General features: G+C 38.7%; 1 protein-coding gene across 5 annotated transcripts in view; it reads left to right on the plus strand.

Moving 5' to 3' along the window:
• KCNT2 (potassium sodium-activated channel subfamily T member 2) overlaps positions 1–21,066 on the plus strand; it is a 179,593-nt gene that overhangs the window by 87,369 nt on the left and 71,158 nt on the right. For all 5 annotated transcript variants that reach the window (XM_064147153.1, XM_064147158.1, XM_064147155.1 and 2 more), the window contains exons 10-13: positions 7,628–7,808; positions 9,981–10,145; positions 11,703–11,839; positions 16,249–16,312. In XM_064147153.1, coding sequence (XP_064003223.1) covers positions 7,628–7,808; positions 9,981–10,145; positions 11,703–11,839; positions 16,249–16,312 — 547 coding nt within the window. The remainder of the gene's footprint in view (positions 1–7,627; positions 7,809–9,980; positions 10,146–11,702; positions 11,840–16,248; positions 16,313–21,066) is intronic.

Genomic DNA, 21,066 nt, shown 5'->3' on the forward strand with positions numbered 1-21,066 from the left:
CATCCTATGATCCTATGATTTACTGCATTTATTTCCCACTAAGAATAACAAGTTTATTTCTCTGCTGCCTTACTTCAAAGACAGCATAAGAACCTTTGTCTTCTTGCCAGTCAGCATTACTTCATAGAATCATAGAATCAACCAGGTTGGAAGAGACCTCCAAGATCATCCAGTCCAACCTAGCACCCAGCCCTAGCCAGTCAACTAGACCATGGCACCAAGTGCCTCATCCAGTCTTTGCTTGAAGACCTCCAGGGACGGTGCCTCCACCACCTCCCTGGGCAGCCCATTCCAATGCCAATCACTCTCTCTGGCAAGAACTTCCTCCTAACATCCAGCCTAGACCTCCCCTGGCACAACTTGAGACTGTGTCCCCTTGTTCTATTGCTGGTTACCTGGGAGAAGAGGCCACCCCCCACCTGACTACAATGTCCCTTCAGGTAGCTGTCCTCATTCCTTTCACTGTCTTGCATTCAATAAACATTTTGATGTCCTGAAATTCAGTTGTTCCCACAGATTTTGAGCCTGTTATGTTCTATGAAAGGTGCAAATTGGAACTTATAATTCTTAAATTTGATATATGCAATGTATTGTACCAGATTCTCTCATTTTAGCATTTTCAAAATTGTACTTAAACTGGGCAACTTGAATTTTTTTCCTCTATTTTAATGCTGTTCATGGAGAATTATTTTTCAGAAACTAAAAGTTTAGGAAAACCATAGGTTGTATAAAAGACAAGAATGCATCACACTGAGGACAATGGAGGCATTGGCTTTCAGCTATCTGAAACCTCAGCTTCAGGACATTTTATATGGGTTAGATTATTTTCTAATTGTCTCCTTCTTGTTCACTTAATGAAGTTTATGCTCACCCCTTGCTCTTTTTCTTTGCCTCTTCTTCAACACTGACACAAGAATTAGAGGTTCTGTCACAAAGCATTGGGTTTTTAGGTCCACAGGTAAGGTGGTCAGCAACACCTTCACCTGAACCAGAGTACGCAGCACAGTAGTGTCTCATAGAGAAAATAGTATTAAAATCTAGGACACGTATTTACAGCATTTCTGTACTGCATTTGGAAATAGGTTATTTACAAACAGGAGTTAGTTTTGGTATGTGCAATACTTGAGCAAACAAAAGATTCCTGGAATTAGAAAGAAAACTTCCCGTAAAATGAAGACTGAACTCTCTGAAGTTCAAATGATATCTAAACTAAACATAGCTATTCTTCAGAGATTACACCTTACTATCTTTAGTTTTTTGGGGTTTTTTTCAAGTGCAGTAGTGGTAGAGTGTTTAAAATCATGCTTCTGATCTCTAGAAGTTTGTAATACATTTAGGTTTAATAATGCTAAGGCTCCTCCAATTTTGTTTTGTTGTAACTGATCATTTAGGTCCACTGTGAAATGACAGCCTTGCTGAAGTTACAGGAAATCTGAAGTTGATTATAGAAGGTGCTGAATGGGGCTCTATGTTTTGATTTGGTATTTCCATTGTGTATCTTATGACAGTGATTTGTTTTCTCCACAAGAACAAGTTGGTATGAGCATTGCCTTTTTCCTGTTTGAAACCATTGGATTTATCCAGGGATAGGCCAGTAAGTTATTATTTTTTCATGGGATGAAAGAAGAGGAAGCAAGAAGGATGACATAAAAATGCCACTATTGTGATGGTTTGGGTGTTCCCCGCCCCCCCCCCCCTCCCCACTTTTGGAAATCACCCAGACTAGACTCAGCCAGCTCTGGAAATATGAATGAAGCTTATATTTACAGCTAGCACAATACACAAGCAGATATTTACAGTATATACAGCTATAGACAGAAATAGACAAGGTAAAAGGTAATACAGAAACACAACAGCCCTCCCAGAAACCTGAGTCCCCAGGAGGGGCTCCCAACTGCCCCTTCACCTTCCCCCTACCCCTCTCAACCTTACCCCAGTCTCAAGGAGGATTGGAGGTTTGGCCAGAGGGGTGAGGAAGCAAAGTGGATTAGTCAAAAAAAACAGAGGATGAGGTTAGAGAGTAAGATGCAGCTCAGAGCTTGCCAGCAGCAGAAGTGAGAGTGGTTATCTATGTTTTTATTTCTTGTTCTTATACAAGCAAAAAAAAAAATGGAAGGTGAGGTTAGAGAGTAAGATGTAGCTCAGAGCTTGCCAGCAGCAGAAGTGAGAGTGCTCTTCTATGTTTTTATTTCTTGTTCCTGGCAAGCCTATGAGGGAAGTAGACATCAGCCTTGTTTTCCTTCCACAGCCTGTAATCTAGTTCTTCTCACCAAAACATTCTAGCTAGCTTCAAACTAGCACAACTATAAAACAGCAAAATGTCCAAAAGATGAAGTCCAAGTTGCTGCATATTTCATTATATTAGGACAGCAGACAAGAACCCAGGCTCTCTGTATTGGTGCGTGCAGGATTTGTGCAGCATTTAAAAATAATGTTTAACATTTCATTAAGAAGAAATAAAGAAGTCAATACTACTGTTCATGTAATGGATTAGGTTATATTAAAAGCAGTCAATAAGTTGTGGTGAATGAAGTTAACTACTCCATGTGGACTTGGCTTTTTGGAAAGCCAGTAACTTTCCACTGCTTGCTCTATGCAGTGTGATCAGGTAACCCAAGTAGGTAAGTGCATGCTGTAGATGCTAAAGTAACCTTTCTTTGGGGCAGTGATGGTGAATTTAAAGCATTATATTCTTGAAGGAGGAGTAAAAGAGTTAATAGTTAATGTGGCAATCAGACTCCCATAAAGTTAGCTCTTGAAAATAATTTTTTTTCTGCAGTTTTGTGATCTCAGTCTCTAGTAAAAAAGCAAGTCCGAGCAGCAAAACATCCACTAAAATTAAGACTTTGTGATCTCAGTCTCTAGTAAAAAAGCAAGTCCGAGCAGCAAAACATCCACTAAAATTAAGACTTTGTGATCTCAGGCTCTAGTGAAAAAGCAAGCCAGAACAGCAAAAGATCCACTAAAATTAAGACTTTGTGATCTCAGTCTCTAGTAAAAAAGCAAGTCAGAGCAGCAAAACATCCACTAAAATTAAGACTTTGTGATCTCAGGCTCTAGTAAAAAAGCAAGTCCGAGCAGCAAAACATCCACTAAAATTAAGACTTTGTGATCTAAGGCTCTAGTAAAAAAGCAAGCCAGAACAGCAAAAGATCCACTAAAATTAAGACTTTGTGATCTCAGGCTCTAGTAAAAAAGCAAGCCAGAACAGCAAAACATCCACTAAAATTAAGACTTTGTGATCTCAGGCTCTAGTAAAAAAGCAAGCCAGAACAGCAAAACATCCACTAAAATTAAGACTTTGTGATCTCTTTGGGGCAGTGATGGTGAGATTAAAGCATTATATCACCTGGTTGATTCTATGATTCTATGATATTCTTGAAGGAGGAGTAAAAGAGTTAATAGTTAATGTGGTAATCAGACTCCCATAAAGTTAGCTCTTGAAAATAATTTTTTTTCTGCAGTTTTGTGATCTCAGGCTCTAGTAAAAAAGCAAGCCAGAACAGCAAAAGATCCACTAAAATAAAGACTTTGTGATCTCAGGCTCTAGTGAAAAAGCAAGTCAGAGCAGCAAAACATCCACTAAAATAAAGACTTTGTGATCTCAGGCTCTAGTAAAAAGCAAGTCAGAGCAGCAAAACATCCACTAAAATTAAGACTTTGTGATCTCAGGCTCTAGTAAAAAAGCAAGTCCGAGCAGCAAAACATCCACTAAAATTAAGACTTTGTGATCTAAGGCTCTAGTAAAAAAGCAAGTCAGAGCAGCAAAACATCCACTAAAATACTTTGTGATCTCAGGCGCTAGTAAAAAAGCAAGTCAGAGCAGCAAAACATCAACTAAAATTAAGACTTTGTAACCTAATTTTGGTCTTATCATTTTTATGTTTTCAGAGTTAGGTTTTCAAGTACAGTTTGGTAGATCTGCAAATGTGATGCATGTAATTTTGAGGGGAAAACAAGCTAATTTGTTCAACAAGTTGTTAGGAGTGCTGAATTTATGCTTCAAAGAAGAAATAGCTCCCACGTCTTTAATATTGTTAACTAAATGTGAGAAGCTCTGGCTCACACCCACTGAGTTCAGGGAGAAACAGCTTGAACCCACAACATTTTGGATCAGGCATAAAATTGTTGTGATGGCTTTGAGGAATGGAAATATATAGGACTATAAGGGAGTACAGCTGATGAAAAGAAATCTTGATCTCTAAAAATTCAGTGGGAATTTTACTTTCCAGTTAGAAAAGATTGAAGTGGTTCATGATACGGTAACTTGCTTCAATTAAGCTTAAGTAAGAATGGATGGGCTGGCTGTGGAAAGCTAATAGCACTCATAAAGATAGTATCTCCTTAACCAAGACTTGAGTCTTGACTTGAGGCTTCCTACCAGCAAGCTAATAAAACTTTTCTTAAGGTTTCACAAAAAGAACAAGAAGTGAAGATACAATTCTCATTTCTTGAAAGCATATTAGAAAAACCCCACAGGGTACAAATTTTTGTTACCTTTGAATCCATCCTGTCACAACCCCAAGCAGTGCTACAGGCTGGGGACAGAGTGGCTGGAGAGTAGCCAGGCAGAAAGGGACCTGGGGGTACTGGTAGACAGTAGCTGAAGATGAGCCAGCAGTGTGCCAGGTGTCCAGGAAAGCCAATGACATCCTGGTCTGTATCAGGAGCAGTGTGGCCAGTAGCATGAGGGAGGTTATTCTTCCCCTGTACTCAACACTGGTCAGGCCACACCTTGAGTGCTGTGTCCAGTTTTGGGCTCCTCAATTCAAGAGAGCTGGTGAGGGGCCTGGAGCACAAACCCTATGAGGAGAGGCTGAGGGAGCTGGGGGTGTTTAGCCTGGAGAAGAGTAGTCTCAGGGGTGACTTCATTGCTGTCTACAACTACCTGAAGGGAGGTTGTAGCCAGGTGGGGGTTGGTCTCTTCTGCCAGGCAACCAGCAATAGAACAAGGGGACACAGTCTCAAGTTGTGCCTGGGGAGGTCTAGGCTGGATGTTAGGAGGAAGTTCTTGCCAGAGAGAGTGATTGGCATTGGAATGGGCTGCCCAGGGAGGTGGTGGAGTCACTGTCCCTGGAGGTGTTCAAGCAAAGCCTGGCTAAGGCACTTAGTGCCATGGTCTAGTTGATTGGCTAGGGCTGGGTGCTAGGTTGGACTAGATGATCTTGGAGGTCTCTTCCAACCTGGTTGATTCTATGATTCTATGAGATACAAAGGAGTAAAAATGACCCTTTTACATATCCAAACCGCCAGCAGCTTCACAAGCACTAGCATAAAAAAAACCCAACATTTCTACCAATGATAGGATCCTGCATTATGTTTTAATACAACCCCATCTGCAGATATTTCACACGCTTAGTGGTGTGGTGTAGTAGTCTTGGCATGTGAGAACTATATCACTGGCTCAGTACAACTGCTGCTTTCCTCACCCTTGTAACCCAGATTCCTGAAATCAGAGCTAGGCATTTTAGAAATGTACCCACAAAAGGCAACTACATTGAAGAAAATGCACCAAAGTGATCAGGAATAATAACAATGAAGAATTAAAACCCCATCACCATCCTGCTTTTAAGATTCCAAGCATCTTATGTGAATAATGACACTAAGATTCTTCTCCCACCCCCTTACTTGTACAGCTCTGCAGTATATTGCATTACTTCACATTAACACTGGGAAAGGATTTAGCTGACAAATTTCCTTGTCTGGGGCAAAAAGAGAACTTCATGACTATAATTCCTTACAGTTCTTCTCTTAATATTTTTCAGGGACAGAAGTATAATAATTCTTTTCAGAAAAAAAAAGAAAAATGAAAAAGTAGAGAAAGAAAAACTGGGAACATAGTGAAGTTTTGGAAGGTCTAGATTACAACTCCAGGGAGAAATGTGGGATGAATTGGATAGGAATATAAAAGTATGAATCTTAGGCAAACAACAGGGTAAAAATCCCCACCTTTTTTGGAACATCTTGAGATGTGAGAAGACTACAAATGCTAGAACTGTGAAAAGGAAACTGGGAATTTGATCCATATGTTCTGGAAATGCCACTGCCCACAGCTAAATTATTTTTGGAGAACAGATAACAGAAGAACAACTGCTAAAGCTGTTATAAACACAGGGTCTCCCTGGTGATGCAAAGATCTTCCCATGGCAGATATTAATGAGCAACTATTACCATCCGCATGCCATATAGGAAGAAATCATCTTGGGTATGTTCTAGAGTGATTACTAAAAGGTACAATATTATTTATCAATTATCTCTCTACTTCTCTGAGGAGAAATCATTCTGCTAACTCCAAGAGGGGAAAAAAACCCAAACTATTCAGGGTGGTTCACACATTGATTGAATATAATTTAAAAGCCTGAACTGATCTAAGTAATTCTGCTATATTAGGGAAGATCATATTTGAAACTTGGGAAGCTCTTTATCATGGTGGTTTTTTTTTCAGAGTGAAATAGAAATAACTGATCCAAGTAATGTTGCTATATTGGGGACGACCATATTTGAAACTTGGGAAGCTCTTTATCGTGGTGTTTTTTTCAGAGTGGTATAACTGATCCAAGTAAAGTTGCTATATTGGGGAAGATCATATTTGAAACTCGGGAAGCTCTTTAGCATGGTGCTTTTTCAAAGTGAAAGATGTTCCAAATCTGCAGCACAGGATGTAGCAGAGACCTGTAGACATATTCTTCTGCTGCTTCTCAAAACCAAAAGAACAGAGTACTGTTTATGAGAGAGGTATTTACTGGTTCACAGGAATGTGTGACTGGAAAGAATTGACTTCATTTGTTCTGTTAAAACCAAGTTCTGTACTTTCAGCAAGCAGAATCTTCTTACCAGTTGGCATCTTCCACTTTCTACCTGAAGGCTGACCCTGGATGTTTATTCTTCTGACAATCCCATAGCCTGCAGTTCTCACATTCAGTTTATTCTAGACAGTCACTTCTCATTTGGGCCAACATTATCTTTGTAGTAGGCTGGATGAGGCTCTGGCCAGACTGATGTAGGGTAAGGTGTTCCTGCCCCTGGCAGGGGAAATGGAACTAGATGATCCTTGTGGTCCCTTCCAACCCTGACTGATTCTATGATTCTATGTATGCAATACCCTCAGAACAAGTTCATGCTAGTAACTCTTGGCACAGAAAGGAGCCGAGACCAACATAAAGAGCGACAGCTTTCAAGAAAGCAGTATGTACCTTTTTTTTTTGGCCATACCAGCAAACTCCCTGGAACAAGTTAAAAGACATTTATAAAAGAAATTGTGAATGGTGGCAGCTATATACCATCTGCTTTCTTCTGGTTTCAAAAGGAATTGCATCTATCCAAGGTGTTCTATATACCACCTCTCCCTCACAACAGCCACTAAACAAAACCTAGCAACAGAGTTGTGACTGACCTAGTCAAGTAACCAACACATTATTTCCTTTCATTACAAGTGGCATTTGAATATGACTAACACACATCTGGTTTGATATTAATTTTTACTCTTTGGAAAAAAAAAAAGGTCTAAGCTAAGTAGTGTTATCAATTCTGAAAATAAATAGTTCTCTGCACATAAAATCATGAAACTTGAACTGACCCTAAGTACAGTTTTTATTTTTCGTGTCTTTATTCGTTCTTTTCTACGTAGTATTTGTGGAATTCAGCATCTGGAGCGAGCAGGAAACAGGCTGACTCTCTTTGACTCCCTTTATTTCTGCATAGTGACATTTTCCACTGTGGGCTTTGGGGATGTTACACCCAAGATATGGCCTTCAAAGCTGCTTGTTGTCATTATGATCTGTGTTGCTCTTGTGGTGTTGCCCATACAGGTAAATGTGGATTTTTCTTCTCTTTAGAATTATTTTAAAACCAAAAGAATAATAAGTGAAATTATTTGGTACTACTGTTATTGCATATAAAATGTCAGAAAACCCTCACATCTTTTATATCTCCTGTTTGTTTTTATTTTCCTTCCTCCTTTCTTTGCTTCTGTGTTCCAGATTTATACTAAAAAAAACAGAGCACTGATAACAGGTTTCAAGTGCTGATGAAAGCTTTCTGTTCCTCTTATGTTCCACAAAACCTTTCCTTCGTCCTGAGATGTGGGGTTGTTGTTTTGGGAGCAATTACAAAATAAAACCCAAACAACAGTACCCAGCACTTTCTTTATGAATATAGCATTTCCTCTGCAGGCTGTCCCTGTTTCTAATCTTGATTTTCTCCACTTCCCCTCTTAGGCTTACAGCTCAGTGCTAACTTCTTAAAAAAAAAAGACAAACAAATCTCATTAAATCTACAACTCAAGCAAATTGGGTTCACAGCTGTGTGTGTCAATACACACACACAAAAAGCCAACACTACAGTTAGGAATTGTTAATGCCTACTTCAGTTTAGGTCTTCTAACAGTTTCAGCATGGAAAGGATGAGTTATGAAAATCCAAGGAGTCAATTAATTGAATTCAGTTTGTACCAAACCTTTCTCAGCAACTTGGGTGAAGCATGATGGCCGAAACGCTGAGCTTACATGGAAAGCCCTGCTGAGATGTTAACTGTTCCACACTCAGACATCACTCAGACCTTGTGCCACAAAAAGGAAATGCAGAGAGACACTGTGCATGCTTATCATGCTTATCACAGCTTACAGTAGATAAGGTAGATTCATGGCTGCTAGAGCATGAATCTTTAAAGTTTATCACATCTGTAATTTGCAGACTCTGTTACTTTGACAGTGCACTAAAGCTCAGTGAGCAGACAACACCAAAAGCTTGAGTGGTCAAAAGCTCAAGCTTTCAGCGTGCATTTTGTTGAAATTAAGTGACCATTTAATTTATAACTAAATATGTAGTTTCTGCATACAACAACACATTCAATAACACAAGTATATTCCCACTCACTGGAAATGTAGTGTTGAAAAGTTAAATTATACTTTAAAATTGTTGGAATTTCCTAGGAAATAGAAATGTCACCATTCAGGTAGTTCTTATGTACACCCCTCAGGCTTAAAAGCTCTGCATTACCAGTAAATAACTTGAAATCTACTGCCCCTTCATGTAAGTTTACCTATTATTAGCTACTTTATTTTAGAGCTTTCTAGTGATAATGGTGCTTCATACAGTCTAACTTACACAGAATGTGGGATGCATTCTCTCCTGAGCTTTGTCTTGCTATAATTGTTATTCACAATTCAGTCTCTCCCTCAGCAGAGCATGGATGAGAAAAAGCAGCTATCACACAGATAGGTTGTTAAATTCAGCTCAGTATTATATGCCTGTTGTTTAACAAGAAGCTTTGAAAAGGTGTCTGCATGTTTTATTACAGATTGCTGCAATGGCACTGGTTGTTATGGCATTCTCTTTGGTCTAAAAGATCCAGACTTGTAGAGCAATATTTACTGTCAGCCTGCATGTCTTGTTCAGCTGGTAAAGGCAAATTTGCTGTATTCACAGCTGCCACATGTTTAAGTTGCATCTAAATTTATAAGACTTATATAAGAGAATATACAGAAAGTCACCTTCAGAATGTTGTAAAATCTCCAAGAGGAGTTACTGTGCAAACTAAGTGAAATGATGCTTCTGCCTGAGTATCTGTACTTGTAGTATACACTCAGTGTGTGAAGCTTTAACCTTTCATTTGAGGGAAGCATTTACATCATGTGGCACTGAAAAAACAGAGCTCAGAGGTATTAATCAATGACAAAAGGTGCAGCCTTAATACATTCTTTTCCCAAATCTTGAGATTTATTTTAATTTCATGGATTTACCCTGCTATTTGTGGGTGGCAAAGACTGGTTTTACTGCCATATTTTTTCAATCACTTTATTATTCACATCACTCACTCCTTAGAGAACTTTTTACAAATTAAAAGACATTGGGGGCTAAGTTTACATAGAGGCATGAGACAAACAATGCAACCCTGTTATGTACTTGTACTGCACAACCCTGTATGATGCACATGTACTGCACATCTCTTTGTGTTTCACTGACAGTTGCCATCTCTTGCAGTTTGAACAGCTGGCATACTTGTGGATGGAGAGACAAAAGTCTGGTGGTAACTACAGTAGGCACAGAGCTCAGACAGAAAAACATGTTGTGCTGTGTGTCAGCTCTCTGAAGATTGATTTACTTATGGATTTCTTAAATGAATTCTATGCTCACCCCAGACTACAGGTACTTACAGGGAAGAAAGAAAACAACTAAGCAAAACACTGATATTTTTGCAGACAGCCTTCTGAAATGGTGTTTAATTTGTAAAAGTGCATTTGGAAATAGCTGGCTGAGTTGGGAATCTGTAATTCCAGTAACAGGGCTAGAGATTCTAATTTTAAACTGGAGTAAACAAACTGAAAAGAGAGAGTTCCTGTCTCACTGAATTATAGCAGTTCTTTCAGAAACAGATGTTTCCATGCACATTCCTTATTTTCTTCCCTGAATCAGAAAATAAAACTATTCATTTTCTTCCTCTTGTTTTGAGACTGGATGCAAAACTCCTCACAAGCCAAAGTGTCTTTTGGTTTTCACATTTTGCTTTGGGGTTTTTTTTTTGTTTTTTTGACAGTGTTAGGAGGATTAAATCCTTATGGAATTGTTGAAATTGAGAAATAAATAGACATACTTTAAAGGAGGAAGACATGGAAAGACTATACACACGAGATTTTCTTAGTGTAGACTTATTCCCTAGCTAATGCAAAATGTGCTATGAATTATTTTGATAATATCAAAGCTTATTCATATGAGAAAGCAATTTGGATTAATTATCATTACCTTTGCTACAGATGATTTCTTTTACTAAATATTCTCAATGTCTTTTACTAAGTTAACTGTGGTACTGTGCTTCATTAGCTAGTGCAAAAAAAAATTAATCACAAATACAGTCCTCAAGTTGCTGAGCAGCAATTTCACAAATCCCAAATACAAAATATTCCCCAGAATAATTAGCTAGTAAGAGGCATAAGCAAATGCAGAAAGAAATCCTCTGCTTTATAGATGCAAACACAAATGGAAATCCAAACTTCAGTGAACTAGCCTGAAGAAAATGAGTCAGGCAATGCCATACACTGAAAACAATAGAAGAAAAGTCCTATACTACTCACTCACTATAAAAGTGACATCATCTTCACAACTGAAATGGGGAGGAAGAATACTGATGGTGCACTGGATTCAATGCACTAAGCTTTCTGCAAAAATCAGTGTGTGTGCTAAGAAAGATTTCTATGACAAGCCTGTCCTAAGCTTTCAGTCTCTCACTTAATATTCCATTTATCTCTCCTTCTCACATGCACGCACACGTATACTTCAGAGCATCCTTATTCTGTAGCACAGGAAACAGAGTTTGGATCTGCCCATTCATACAGAGGAAAAAAATCTGGGCAAAGACAATTCCATTTTGATTGTTGAAGACTTCCTACATTTTCCAGCTGGAATGACAGAAATGTAGATTGTCTCTAAAACATGTTATGCTTGCACGGCTACAAAAGTGTTTCTAAATGGACTCTAGCTGCCATCCTGGAGTGCTTTATGACAACTGTCCAGCTGTTTTCTTTAAAGTAGTCAATGTTTCAAAGACATCTATTGAAATAACTTTTGTCAATTACATTTGAGAACTATCAGAGACTTCTTTGGCATCCTGAGTCTTTGTTGGCTCGTTCTGAGCCTTTCTTGGCTCATTCTAGCAACAACACAGAAGTAAATAAGTAACATGACTATTGCCCTTTATGTTTTTGACAGGATTATTATGTCGTTATTTTGTGCCCTACTGAGATGGATGCTCAGGTCCGACGGGTGTTACAAATCCCTATGTGGTCCCAAAGAGTTATCTATCTGCAAGGCTCAGCACTAAAAGATCAAGACCTGTTGAGAGCTAAGTAGGCAAATACTGCCCAATATTGGTTTTCATTTTTGTTTTGCTCATACTGTTTGATAAGTCTGGTGAAGCTGTGGTAGAAGGAGAGCATGTGTAGTGGTTACTAGCTGGACTTTTTCAAGGAACAAGTATTTGCAAGCTCTTTCATCTGAACAAGTAATTACTTCTTCACTATCTTTTCTATCTCAGGTTTTAAAGGTATGGAAACAAGATGATTTCTTGTAAAAAAAGCACCACAGACAATTCTGGAACTGCCAGTAGTCCTAACAACTTGTTTCTGTGCCTTGAGCAAACATGGTGTACGTGATGGCACTTTTCTTGACCAAGTGAAAGAGAAAAATATTAGACAAAAATATTTATCACCCTTTGAACCCATTGCAATTCTGAGCCTGGTAGTATAAGCAACTACTCTTCTAGAATAGCTCCATATTCGCTTCTTTCGAGGCCTTTCTCTTAGCACAAACTTCCACCACTTTTTAAAAATCCTCTCTGCCAGTTAATAGTGAATGACACGAATCAAAACACATCAGTCAAACACAGTTCCTTGACACCACCCCCCTCCAAAATTGCTCAATCACTTGAAGGTATGAAGGAATTCACAGTAGAATTCACGTAGGAGGATCGTTTCTATCAACTCTCCAAAGGTAGTGAAAGGTGATTCTTAGCAAAGAACTGATTTAACTTCTCTGCACTGATCTTTTTAAGAACATATTCAGCAACTAATATAGCTGTCTAAAATTAAGCCAGTACCTCTGTGAGTATTTGTGTCATTCAGCCTTCTTTATCCCAAGGGAGTTATTTCTAAGAATCTAGTCTGTGAGAAGTCTGGTGAGCAATGTTATTTTTCTGCCCAGCTTCCTGCCACCAAAAAAATTTAGTGTTTCAAAATACAATGTCAGGATTAGGAATTTTTGTCCCCCTTCCCTTTTGTTTTTGGGGAGGTGTGTGTGTGATTTCTTGCTGATTTCAAAAAAGAATTAATGTGGAGGTTTGGTTGGCTTTTGTTCGACACATTAGGAAAAGAAAAAGTCGGCTGTTTCCTAAAGATAATCTTGAATTTCACTTTTAATAGCCTGGAGGTAGTCAACTGTGGAACTGTGCTTTTTTCCTGCAGAACTTGTAATTGAACATACCTGTCAGAGAATAATTTTCAACCTCTCCTGAGGGAAGAAGCATTGTGTGAATTTAATAGAACAGTTAATATGAAATACAACCCAGTACCTGAAACATTGACTGTATTTCTTCTTAATGAGAACATAATGTACTGAAAAGATAACGAGGCACATGATAAGCTCCTAATAAGTAAAGTCTTAGTTATCACCACCAAAACTAATCAACAAGTGTCTCATTATCAAAATGTATACAAGTGTGGGTCAAAAGGACCTGATGAAAGTTACACCAGTAAGTAAAGGAACACCCAAACTTGGCTGACTGCATGAGTAGTGAACAGTCAGGTAACTAAAGGCTGTGTTTTTCTTGATGCATCCCAGCACACAGTCTGACTTTACAAAACCAGTATTGGTTCTTGCTTCCTACCTTTGAGAGCTTCACTTAACAGATTATTGTTGCTTGCTGAGCAGAGTTCATCTGCCCAGCATAAACAGAAAAGCAGAACAAACTCCACAGGTATCAGTGATGCCTATATCATTCATCAGCATGGTGGGAAACTTTTTAGCTACTTCAGCATTAGAAACCACACAGTAACTGATGAAAGCAGCTCTCATCTGCCACATAAACTAGCACTAGAAACTGAGTAGCCCTGACATGCTTGGATTCTTTCTCCTACAGCTTTCTTGCATATTTTGTCATGACTTCAAATATTTTTCTTTCTCCTTCCACTTTCTCCAGTGAACCATAACAAATCTTAATCTTTTTCCAAGTACCTTCTTTTTCTTTACTTTGTACTTTTTTCCTTCTGCAACACTTCAGTATCTAAAGCACCTCTAATTTCTGCTGTCCTCAAGCAGGGGAACTACTTTTTGTCTGATTCAATTTTCTGACACAAGAAAATGGTGAAATTGAAAAAGCTTCTTCAGTTAGGACATCAATAACACTTTTTTCGTAAGGATACTCTAGGTTCTAATAAATGGTTTTAACATAGATGCTATTAGTGTTTCTGTCATCTATATTCATGACATGCATAGTTGTTCATCTCACGTTATTATCCTTACATCTCTGGCTGAAGTGATTCAAGCAGTTGGAAAAAAACTTTGGAGAAAAAGATGAATATGTTCACAGAAGGTTTCATTTCTTTACCAGACCATCTATATATCCTGTCAATCCCAGCTACCTCATCGTTTCCCATCAAAACCCCATCTAATTTCACTGAATTTTCTTTCTTCACAGTTCTGCTCCCATGATTAGCTGAAACTGCTTACCATAGCTCCCACAATTTCTTCCTAATCAGTGCTCAGAAGTACCTCCTCTCCTCATCACTTCTCATCAGCCGCATCTGACATTGCTATTTTGGATGTATTGATTTGCATTCGTTACAATGATTTTACCTTTTCAAGTACTTTAATGTTTTGAGGCTTCCCCTTGTTTTCCCACTGCAAGCTGCCTATGTGGAAGCTACAATGTCCTGATTTTATGCTTCTCTCTTCTTTATACTTTCTCTGAATGATCTCACCACAAAACACATGTATATTTAGTAACTATTTCTGCATTCAGAAAACCCAAAGGTTGCTGTGCTGTCTGACACCTCATTAGGGCTCTCTGTTCACCAGCTTTAGGTAAATTTCCAAAGTTGTAAATAGGTCCTCATTTTTATTACCAAAATAAAACCTCTCTCCTGCTCAGGATCATAGGCTCAAAATCGTACTTCATTCTATGCAGACTCAGCCTGCATCTTGCAAGTGCTTTCTGAAAACAAATTGTCATTTTTGCTTCATGTAAAACTGTATTTATGTTCTTGACATAAATCATCTCAACTGCCTGAACCATTGCTTCAGACCACTCCGGAAATATTTGTGTAGTACATTACTTTGTTTTATTGCAGTTCTTCCCTGGCTTACCTTTCTTTATCACATCAGGGAGTGCCCCCTGATTCTCACTTAGGCTGCAACTCCCAGATTTTACTGAGGTAACCTTCTCATAAGTCTGTAACACTGTTCTCTTTCATGTGTAGGACAGATCAACATCCAAGTCTCATTGTGATTATTCCACCCGTGCTGTCCCTTCAATCGAGGATGAATTCCTTAGAAATGTCTGTAAAGCAATCCCAGTAGTCTCAATTGCATCCTCTCTTCAGTTAGTTTTCTGCTCTGGTATCTAGTCTGACCACATTTTACCATGATCATTTGCTATTCAGACATCACCACACTGTTTTTTACTCTTTCCCATGTTTGCAGATACTTTTATTGGCCTTTGTCATGTCACTTGAGTTTGTATACAAGGACCTTTTGTTCTGCATTTGGACAACATCTGAAACTCTGGGTCTTCAGTCTAAGCCTAGGGTTCCATTACCCTAAACTGTTACTTAACAACCAAAACCTCCATTTTATAGCAGCAGAGGAACCAAAACTTTAGGAAGTTCAGGGCCCATTCCAGACTGCAGAATGGAGTTGCTATTATGAGCAGTGGATTGCTTGTTCATTTTCCCCAGCTTCCTTCTCACTGTTCCCCTTCCCAGGAAACCCATTCTCTTTGTCCAGAAAAGTCCTGTCTTCCCAGGGAGGTATCTATTTCTTTATGTACCAGTAAGTGAAGTAGGATTCACTGGTGAAAGATAGCAAGACCAGAGGCAAGAGAGAGAAAGCAAACTTTGATGAAACCTTCAGTTTCCTGTGCACTTTCACCACCACTCTTTTTCTAACGTGCCCAGCTGTGCCTGCTAGAGAGCAATCAGGCATTGAAAGTTCTCAAAGAAATCATGAACTGAAAACAGTTAATTCATTGAATGCATACACAACCAGAAATGCTAGTTATTTACCCCAAACACATTGTTCACTGTATCTGCCCATCTTTCTGCTACTGATAGAGCAGCCTATATTATCTGCCCCCTTCCATTCGTTCTTGTCAATACTAACTTGTACATATATAATCTTTATGCACTATGCAGACTGCACATTCTAATGCACACTATTTAGTCACCTTTTATACTCATGTCAGATAGATATTTAGTTTGCAAATTAAGTGTGTTTGAGGCCACTCTGCCTTTATTACCTTGGCACAGCTTCTACTGGCACCAGGGGAAGACAGTTTCCCAGGACCCAGTTGTGAAGTCCTGATACACCATAAGTTAGTGCCCATGGTGATTGCTGCTGGCATTCAGATAATGCATGAGAACAGACAGATTCAGTTTTCTCTGTATTCTGTTTTTATAAGCATGCAAGACTATAAACTGTGAAATATAAGTCCCTAGAACTACTTTATTGGTATTATGTAACAGGCTTGTCTTCCCTTTTCTAGAATGGATGATGCTGAAGCTTGTTTCATTCTGAGTAGCCGCTGTGAGGTGGACCGGACAGCAGCTGTAAGTTTGGAGGAAATAACTAATGATTAATCTGCATGCTGTGTGTTCTGCTGCTGCCCTTGCTCCCTCCCAGGGACTGAGGTGTCTGCTGCAAACAGAAGATTAAAATTAGCTGGGTTATAGAGAGATTTTGCACGTGGGAGGAACTTTTTGTCTCAGTTAAGAGAAGGAAAAGGTTTCCACTGGATTCCACAAAGCCAGGATTTCACAAATCTGTGAAACGTGATCTAATGACTCATTCCACATAACTTAGCTGCTTCTGCTTTTGTAGAAAATAAATGGCATGACCTACCTACTAAGTTAGGATTTTGCAGCACATTCTAGCTATACATTGAAGTTTTTCTTTTCAGTAAGAATTTATACATTTGTGCAGCACATTATATGTATTTTAAAGTACTGTTAATAATACAGTACTTAAAAAGAATCTTAATCACTAAAGTAAATTTTAATGAATTCTCTTCTTTTTTATGGAACAATGACAGAATATCTTATAACCACTGCCACGTTACTTTATGTGTTGATTCTTGGTCATTAACCACTCTAAAACTCTGTCAAATAAGTCTTTACTCCAATTATCTCAACTAATACCAGTGTTTGCTTAGATATCCTGGTCAAAGAGCTGTATTTATCAAATCAGAGAAGAGATACATACCAATGGACTGCTATGCCCATTCAGAACTGCTACTAAAAGTTTACTAATAACAAAGTAAAGGTCAAATTCAACTTTATAAATGAGTGGCTACTGCCAAATAACCAAAATGAGAGTATTCAGAGAAGAGATACATACCAATGGACTGCTATACCCATTCAGAACTGCTACTAAAAGTTTACTAATAACAAAGTAAAGGTCAAATTCAACTTTATAAATGAGTGACTACTGCCAAATAACCAATAGATCTGAGAGTATTCAGAGAAGAGATATATACCAATGGACTGCTATACCCATTCAGAACTGCTACTAAAAGTTTACTAATAACAAAGGTAAAATTCAACTTTATAAATGAGTGACTACTGCCAAATAACCAATATGAGAATATTCAGAGAAGAGATACATACCAAAGGACTGCTATATCCATTCAGAACTGCTATTAAAAGTTTACTAATAACAAAGTAAAGGTCAAATTCAACTTTACAAATGAGTGACTACTGCCAAATAACCAACAGATCTGAGAGTGTTTGATAGTTTTTCACACTGGCCAATTTAAAATGTGAAAAATGCCAAGATCCTTTAACCAAGTTACTGTTTCCTCCCCCATGCTATTAGTTATTTGCAGTCAGGTAATTTACTGCCCATAAAGGAATCACTAATACAAAGCCTCTAATCAGCTTCTCTGTGCTAAAAGAGTAAAACTATTTTAATTTCCACTAAAACTCTTCACAGTAATGACATAAATCACCTACCTGATTACAAATACCCAGGAAGGAAGCCCACTGAGGAAGGATTTATGAGCACAACTTTAAATTTTTCACTGTGAGCTGAATTGTTGCACACTTATAGAATCATGGAATGGTTTAGGTTCGAAGGGACCTCAAAGATCATCTAGTTCCAACCCCCCACCATAAGCAGGGACACTAGAACAGGTCAGTCTTGACCTCCAGAGGAAGATCAAGTTAAGTCTGAATATTCACAAAGTTAAACTGAGATGCTTATGAATGGTCTAAGAAGAGCAAACTGGTGTTTATCATTCAGTAATTACGTTTTAAGCTCTCTCCATTAAAATATAGTGTTGCTGCTCCATGGCAGCAAATAGCATTTCCTAAATGTTAAAAGCAGATGCAAATAAAACATGAGAGAAAAAGGGCTTTGCATAATCTATGTAGTATTTCTTAATATATTCTTTCACTTGCTACAACTACTTCAGCTGCCTTCAGAACTTGTTTCCATACCTGCACATATGGCTTATCAGAGAAGGAAGGACAAAAAAAGCAACGTAAAGCTGCCAGCATAAGTTAGCAAAGAGAAAGGATTATTTCTTTGCTAGACAAATGAGCCCTGAGAAACAAGTTTTATCAAAAATAACTCATTTTTTTGCAGACTACCAGCATGCAGTAGAAAACATTTTATTCAAAACTAAAGGTTCTGTGCTTGATCTGTCGTTGGCAGAAAGCCAGCTGAATTCCTTGATAAGCAAACATTTTTTCCTACTATATAACAGTCGAACTGACTCAACTAAGATCTCTGAATTTCATTAATCACCAGTAAACTCCTGAAATACACTAGAGGAGAGCGACTGAATTGGCAGCAAGTAATCCTGGAGTAGTCAAGCAAGCAAACTGTTTGGAAGTGAGAGAGGTGCCAGGTTATTTAAGGATAAGAATATGCAGATAGCTGGGAAAATAGTGGTAACTTCTGTGAGGGTGAAAATTATCCTAGCCAAACTGCCTTGTCTAAATTAGCCATGGAGTTCAGAACAAATTCACTACAACATCTCATTTCACCAAATGTGCTTGGCAGTTGTGAAATGTTTAGGCATGAGAAATCCCCTACAAGCAGAGAAATGATTTACATTGCACTTGGTAGTTTTGTGCAGCTTTAAGGGACAGCTGCGCTGATACAGTGTTCACTTAGAGGTAAGCTGTTCATTTCTGCTTATAACCTCTGCAGAATGTACACAAAGAAAGGACTATTTTTGACGCTGCTGAACAGTCCTACAGGGCAGACGATGGATTCTAAATGGAACTTCCATTCATTCTGACCACCACTATCTAATTTTAGTGTCAGAGTCATGGCCAGCTACCATTCTCCCCAGGCAATCTCTATGCCCTCAGGGACAGTATGCCCCAGGAAATACCAAAGTGGTACCTGGCACATTTCAGCTTTCAGTACAGAGTATTCTCAAATCTCATTTATCATTGTGTCTGGAGCAGGCAAATCTTACCCTAGATGCAGTCATATTGCCTTACTCTGGGACAGAAAGCCCTGTTGGGTAACTGGATGGCTAGGCATCGTGGTGCAGTATTTCAGCTGTAGCAGTGATAGTCTGAGGGTCAGTGTCACCTAAATTTTAAACAAGATGTCACTTCTGTGGTTTTTTGTTGTTGTTGCTCAGATTTACTTTTCACAGGCCATGCAATTCCTTTCACCACAAGCAGAAAATAGAGCTGTTCTCTTTTTTGTTATTTTGTTTTATTTTACTGCCCCCTAGAGCTCTGAAGTGAAATGGATTTAATTTCCCACACTTGCCAGCTCCACTCACTACCAACAACTTCAGCCATGTAGTACATAAGGTTATAGTTTGTCACTGGGCTGAATGTTCAGTTGTCATCCCAACGTCAATCATTACAGCTACAACTTACTTTTCACCCTGTTGTGCTTGAGAAGCTGACAAACTGTTAGGAGTGCCTTGGATCCTCTCCTGTGTCTGACAGCTGTCAAAAATTAAGAGATGCATTGAGGAAATTCCTGACCAGAACAGCTGTTGTTACTCATCGAGTTTTCAAAGTTCATGAGGGTTTTATATGTCCCTAGATGCAATCCTCAGCAGAGGATCTGCTCCTTTGCCATAGATAACCACTGGCTCTTCATTGCTTGCTATTTTGTTAGCTAATAAGTTTCAGTGCCAAAGTCACTTCTGATCCATAGATCTCAGCAATGTCTCAGAAGAAAAACACAGTGACAGGTGACATGCAGCTCTTTCATAAAAATTGCCAGTTGCTTCCTTTTCCATTTGGAGGAGTAGGAACTTCAACAGTCAGACCAAGAATTTGTCAGCTTTCCAAAGTCTCCTACCAGAAACTTTATCTTCTTTGGCAAGAAAACCTCTGCCAAATTTTAATCTATCAAACGCTATTTTGACATCTCAGATCAAGATATAAGCTGTTCATCTGCTACAGCAAGCAGGACAGACCTATTTCACTTCCGGATGTTGCAGCTCTTAAAGACAGTTCTAACTATACTTAAGTCTGGCTGACTATTGATTGAGTCATTGGAGGGTACAGAACAGCAGTAGCGTGTGCCACACCACACCAAGTTAGCCAATGACTTCAAGTAGATTGCTTACATCAAATTTCTCCATGAAAGTAAGATGCTTGAAAGCTGGACCTGATGATTTAACTCAAGGAGGGGTGGGAAGAGGAGTCTCTTTTGCATTATCCTATAGATGACTTATTAATGGGCTATATAAATGTATGACAGACCACTTCTACTGCTGCTTTGACTGATGCTTTCTGAAAATTCAGAGATGATTGAGCTCAGGCTTCTACCTTTTTTTTCCCCCTCTCTGTTAATCAAATGGGGTGATGTGACTACTGGTAACCTAAATGACTCTGACTTAATAGCATCACAAGATGGCTGCGCTGTGTGGGATGACAGAACTGATGCATCAAATCGTGTGCAGCAAGAAAAGAAAAGTTAAATTAACAAAACTATTTTAAAACACATATTAAATCAAGGCTGTTCTTTCAGTTCTGAGGATATAACTTCCTGTTATATCCACTTTAATGCTTCCAGCTTTTAAGACATGAACTTAAATATCGCCTCTGTACTAATTACCATCAGTAACAGTGGCAATTTTTGATCAGTGACTGGAATGAATGGAAATTACTCAGAAGAGAAGATATTTTTGCCCTCATCTATCAAAGAAGCATATATTGTATAACATGAAGAATCATAGAATCATAGAATCAACCAGGTTGGAAGAGACCTCCAAGGTCATCCAGTCCAACCTAGCACCCAGCCCTAGCCACTCAACTAGACCATGGCACTAAGTGCCTCATCCAGGCTTTTCTTGAACACTTCCAGGGATGGTGCCTGC

This window comes from Pogoniulus pusillus, chromosome 8 (assembly GCF_015220805.1).
Source record: "Pogoniulus pusillus isolate bPogPus1 chromosome 8, bPogPus1.pri, whole genome shotgun sequence".
Lineage (NCBI taxonomy): Eukaryota > Metazoa > Chordata > Aves > Piciformes > Lybiidae > Pogoniulus > Pogoniulus pusillus.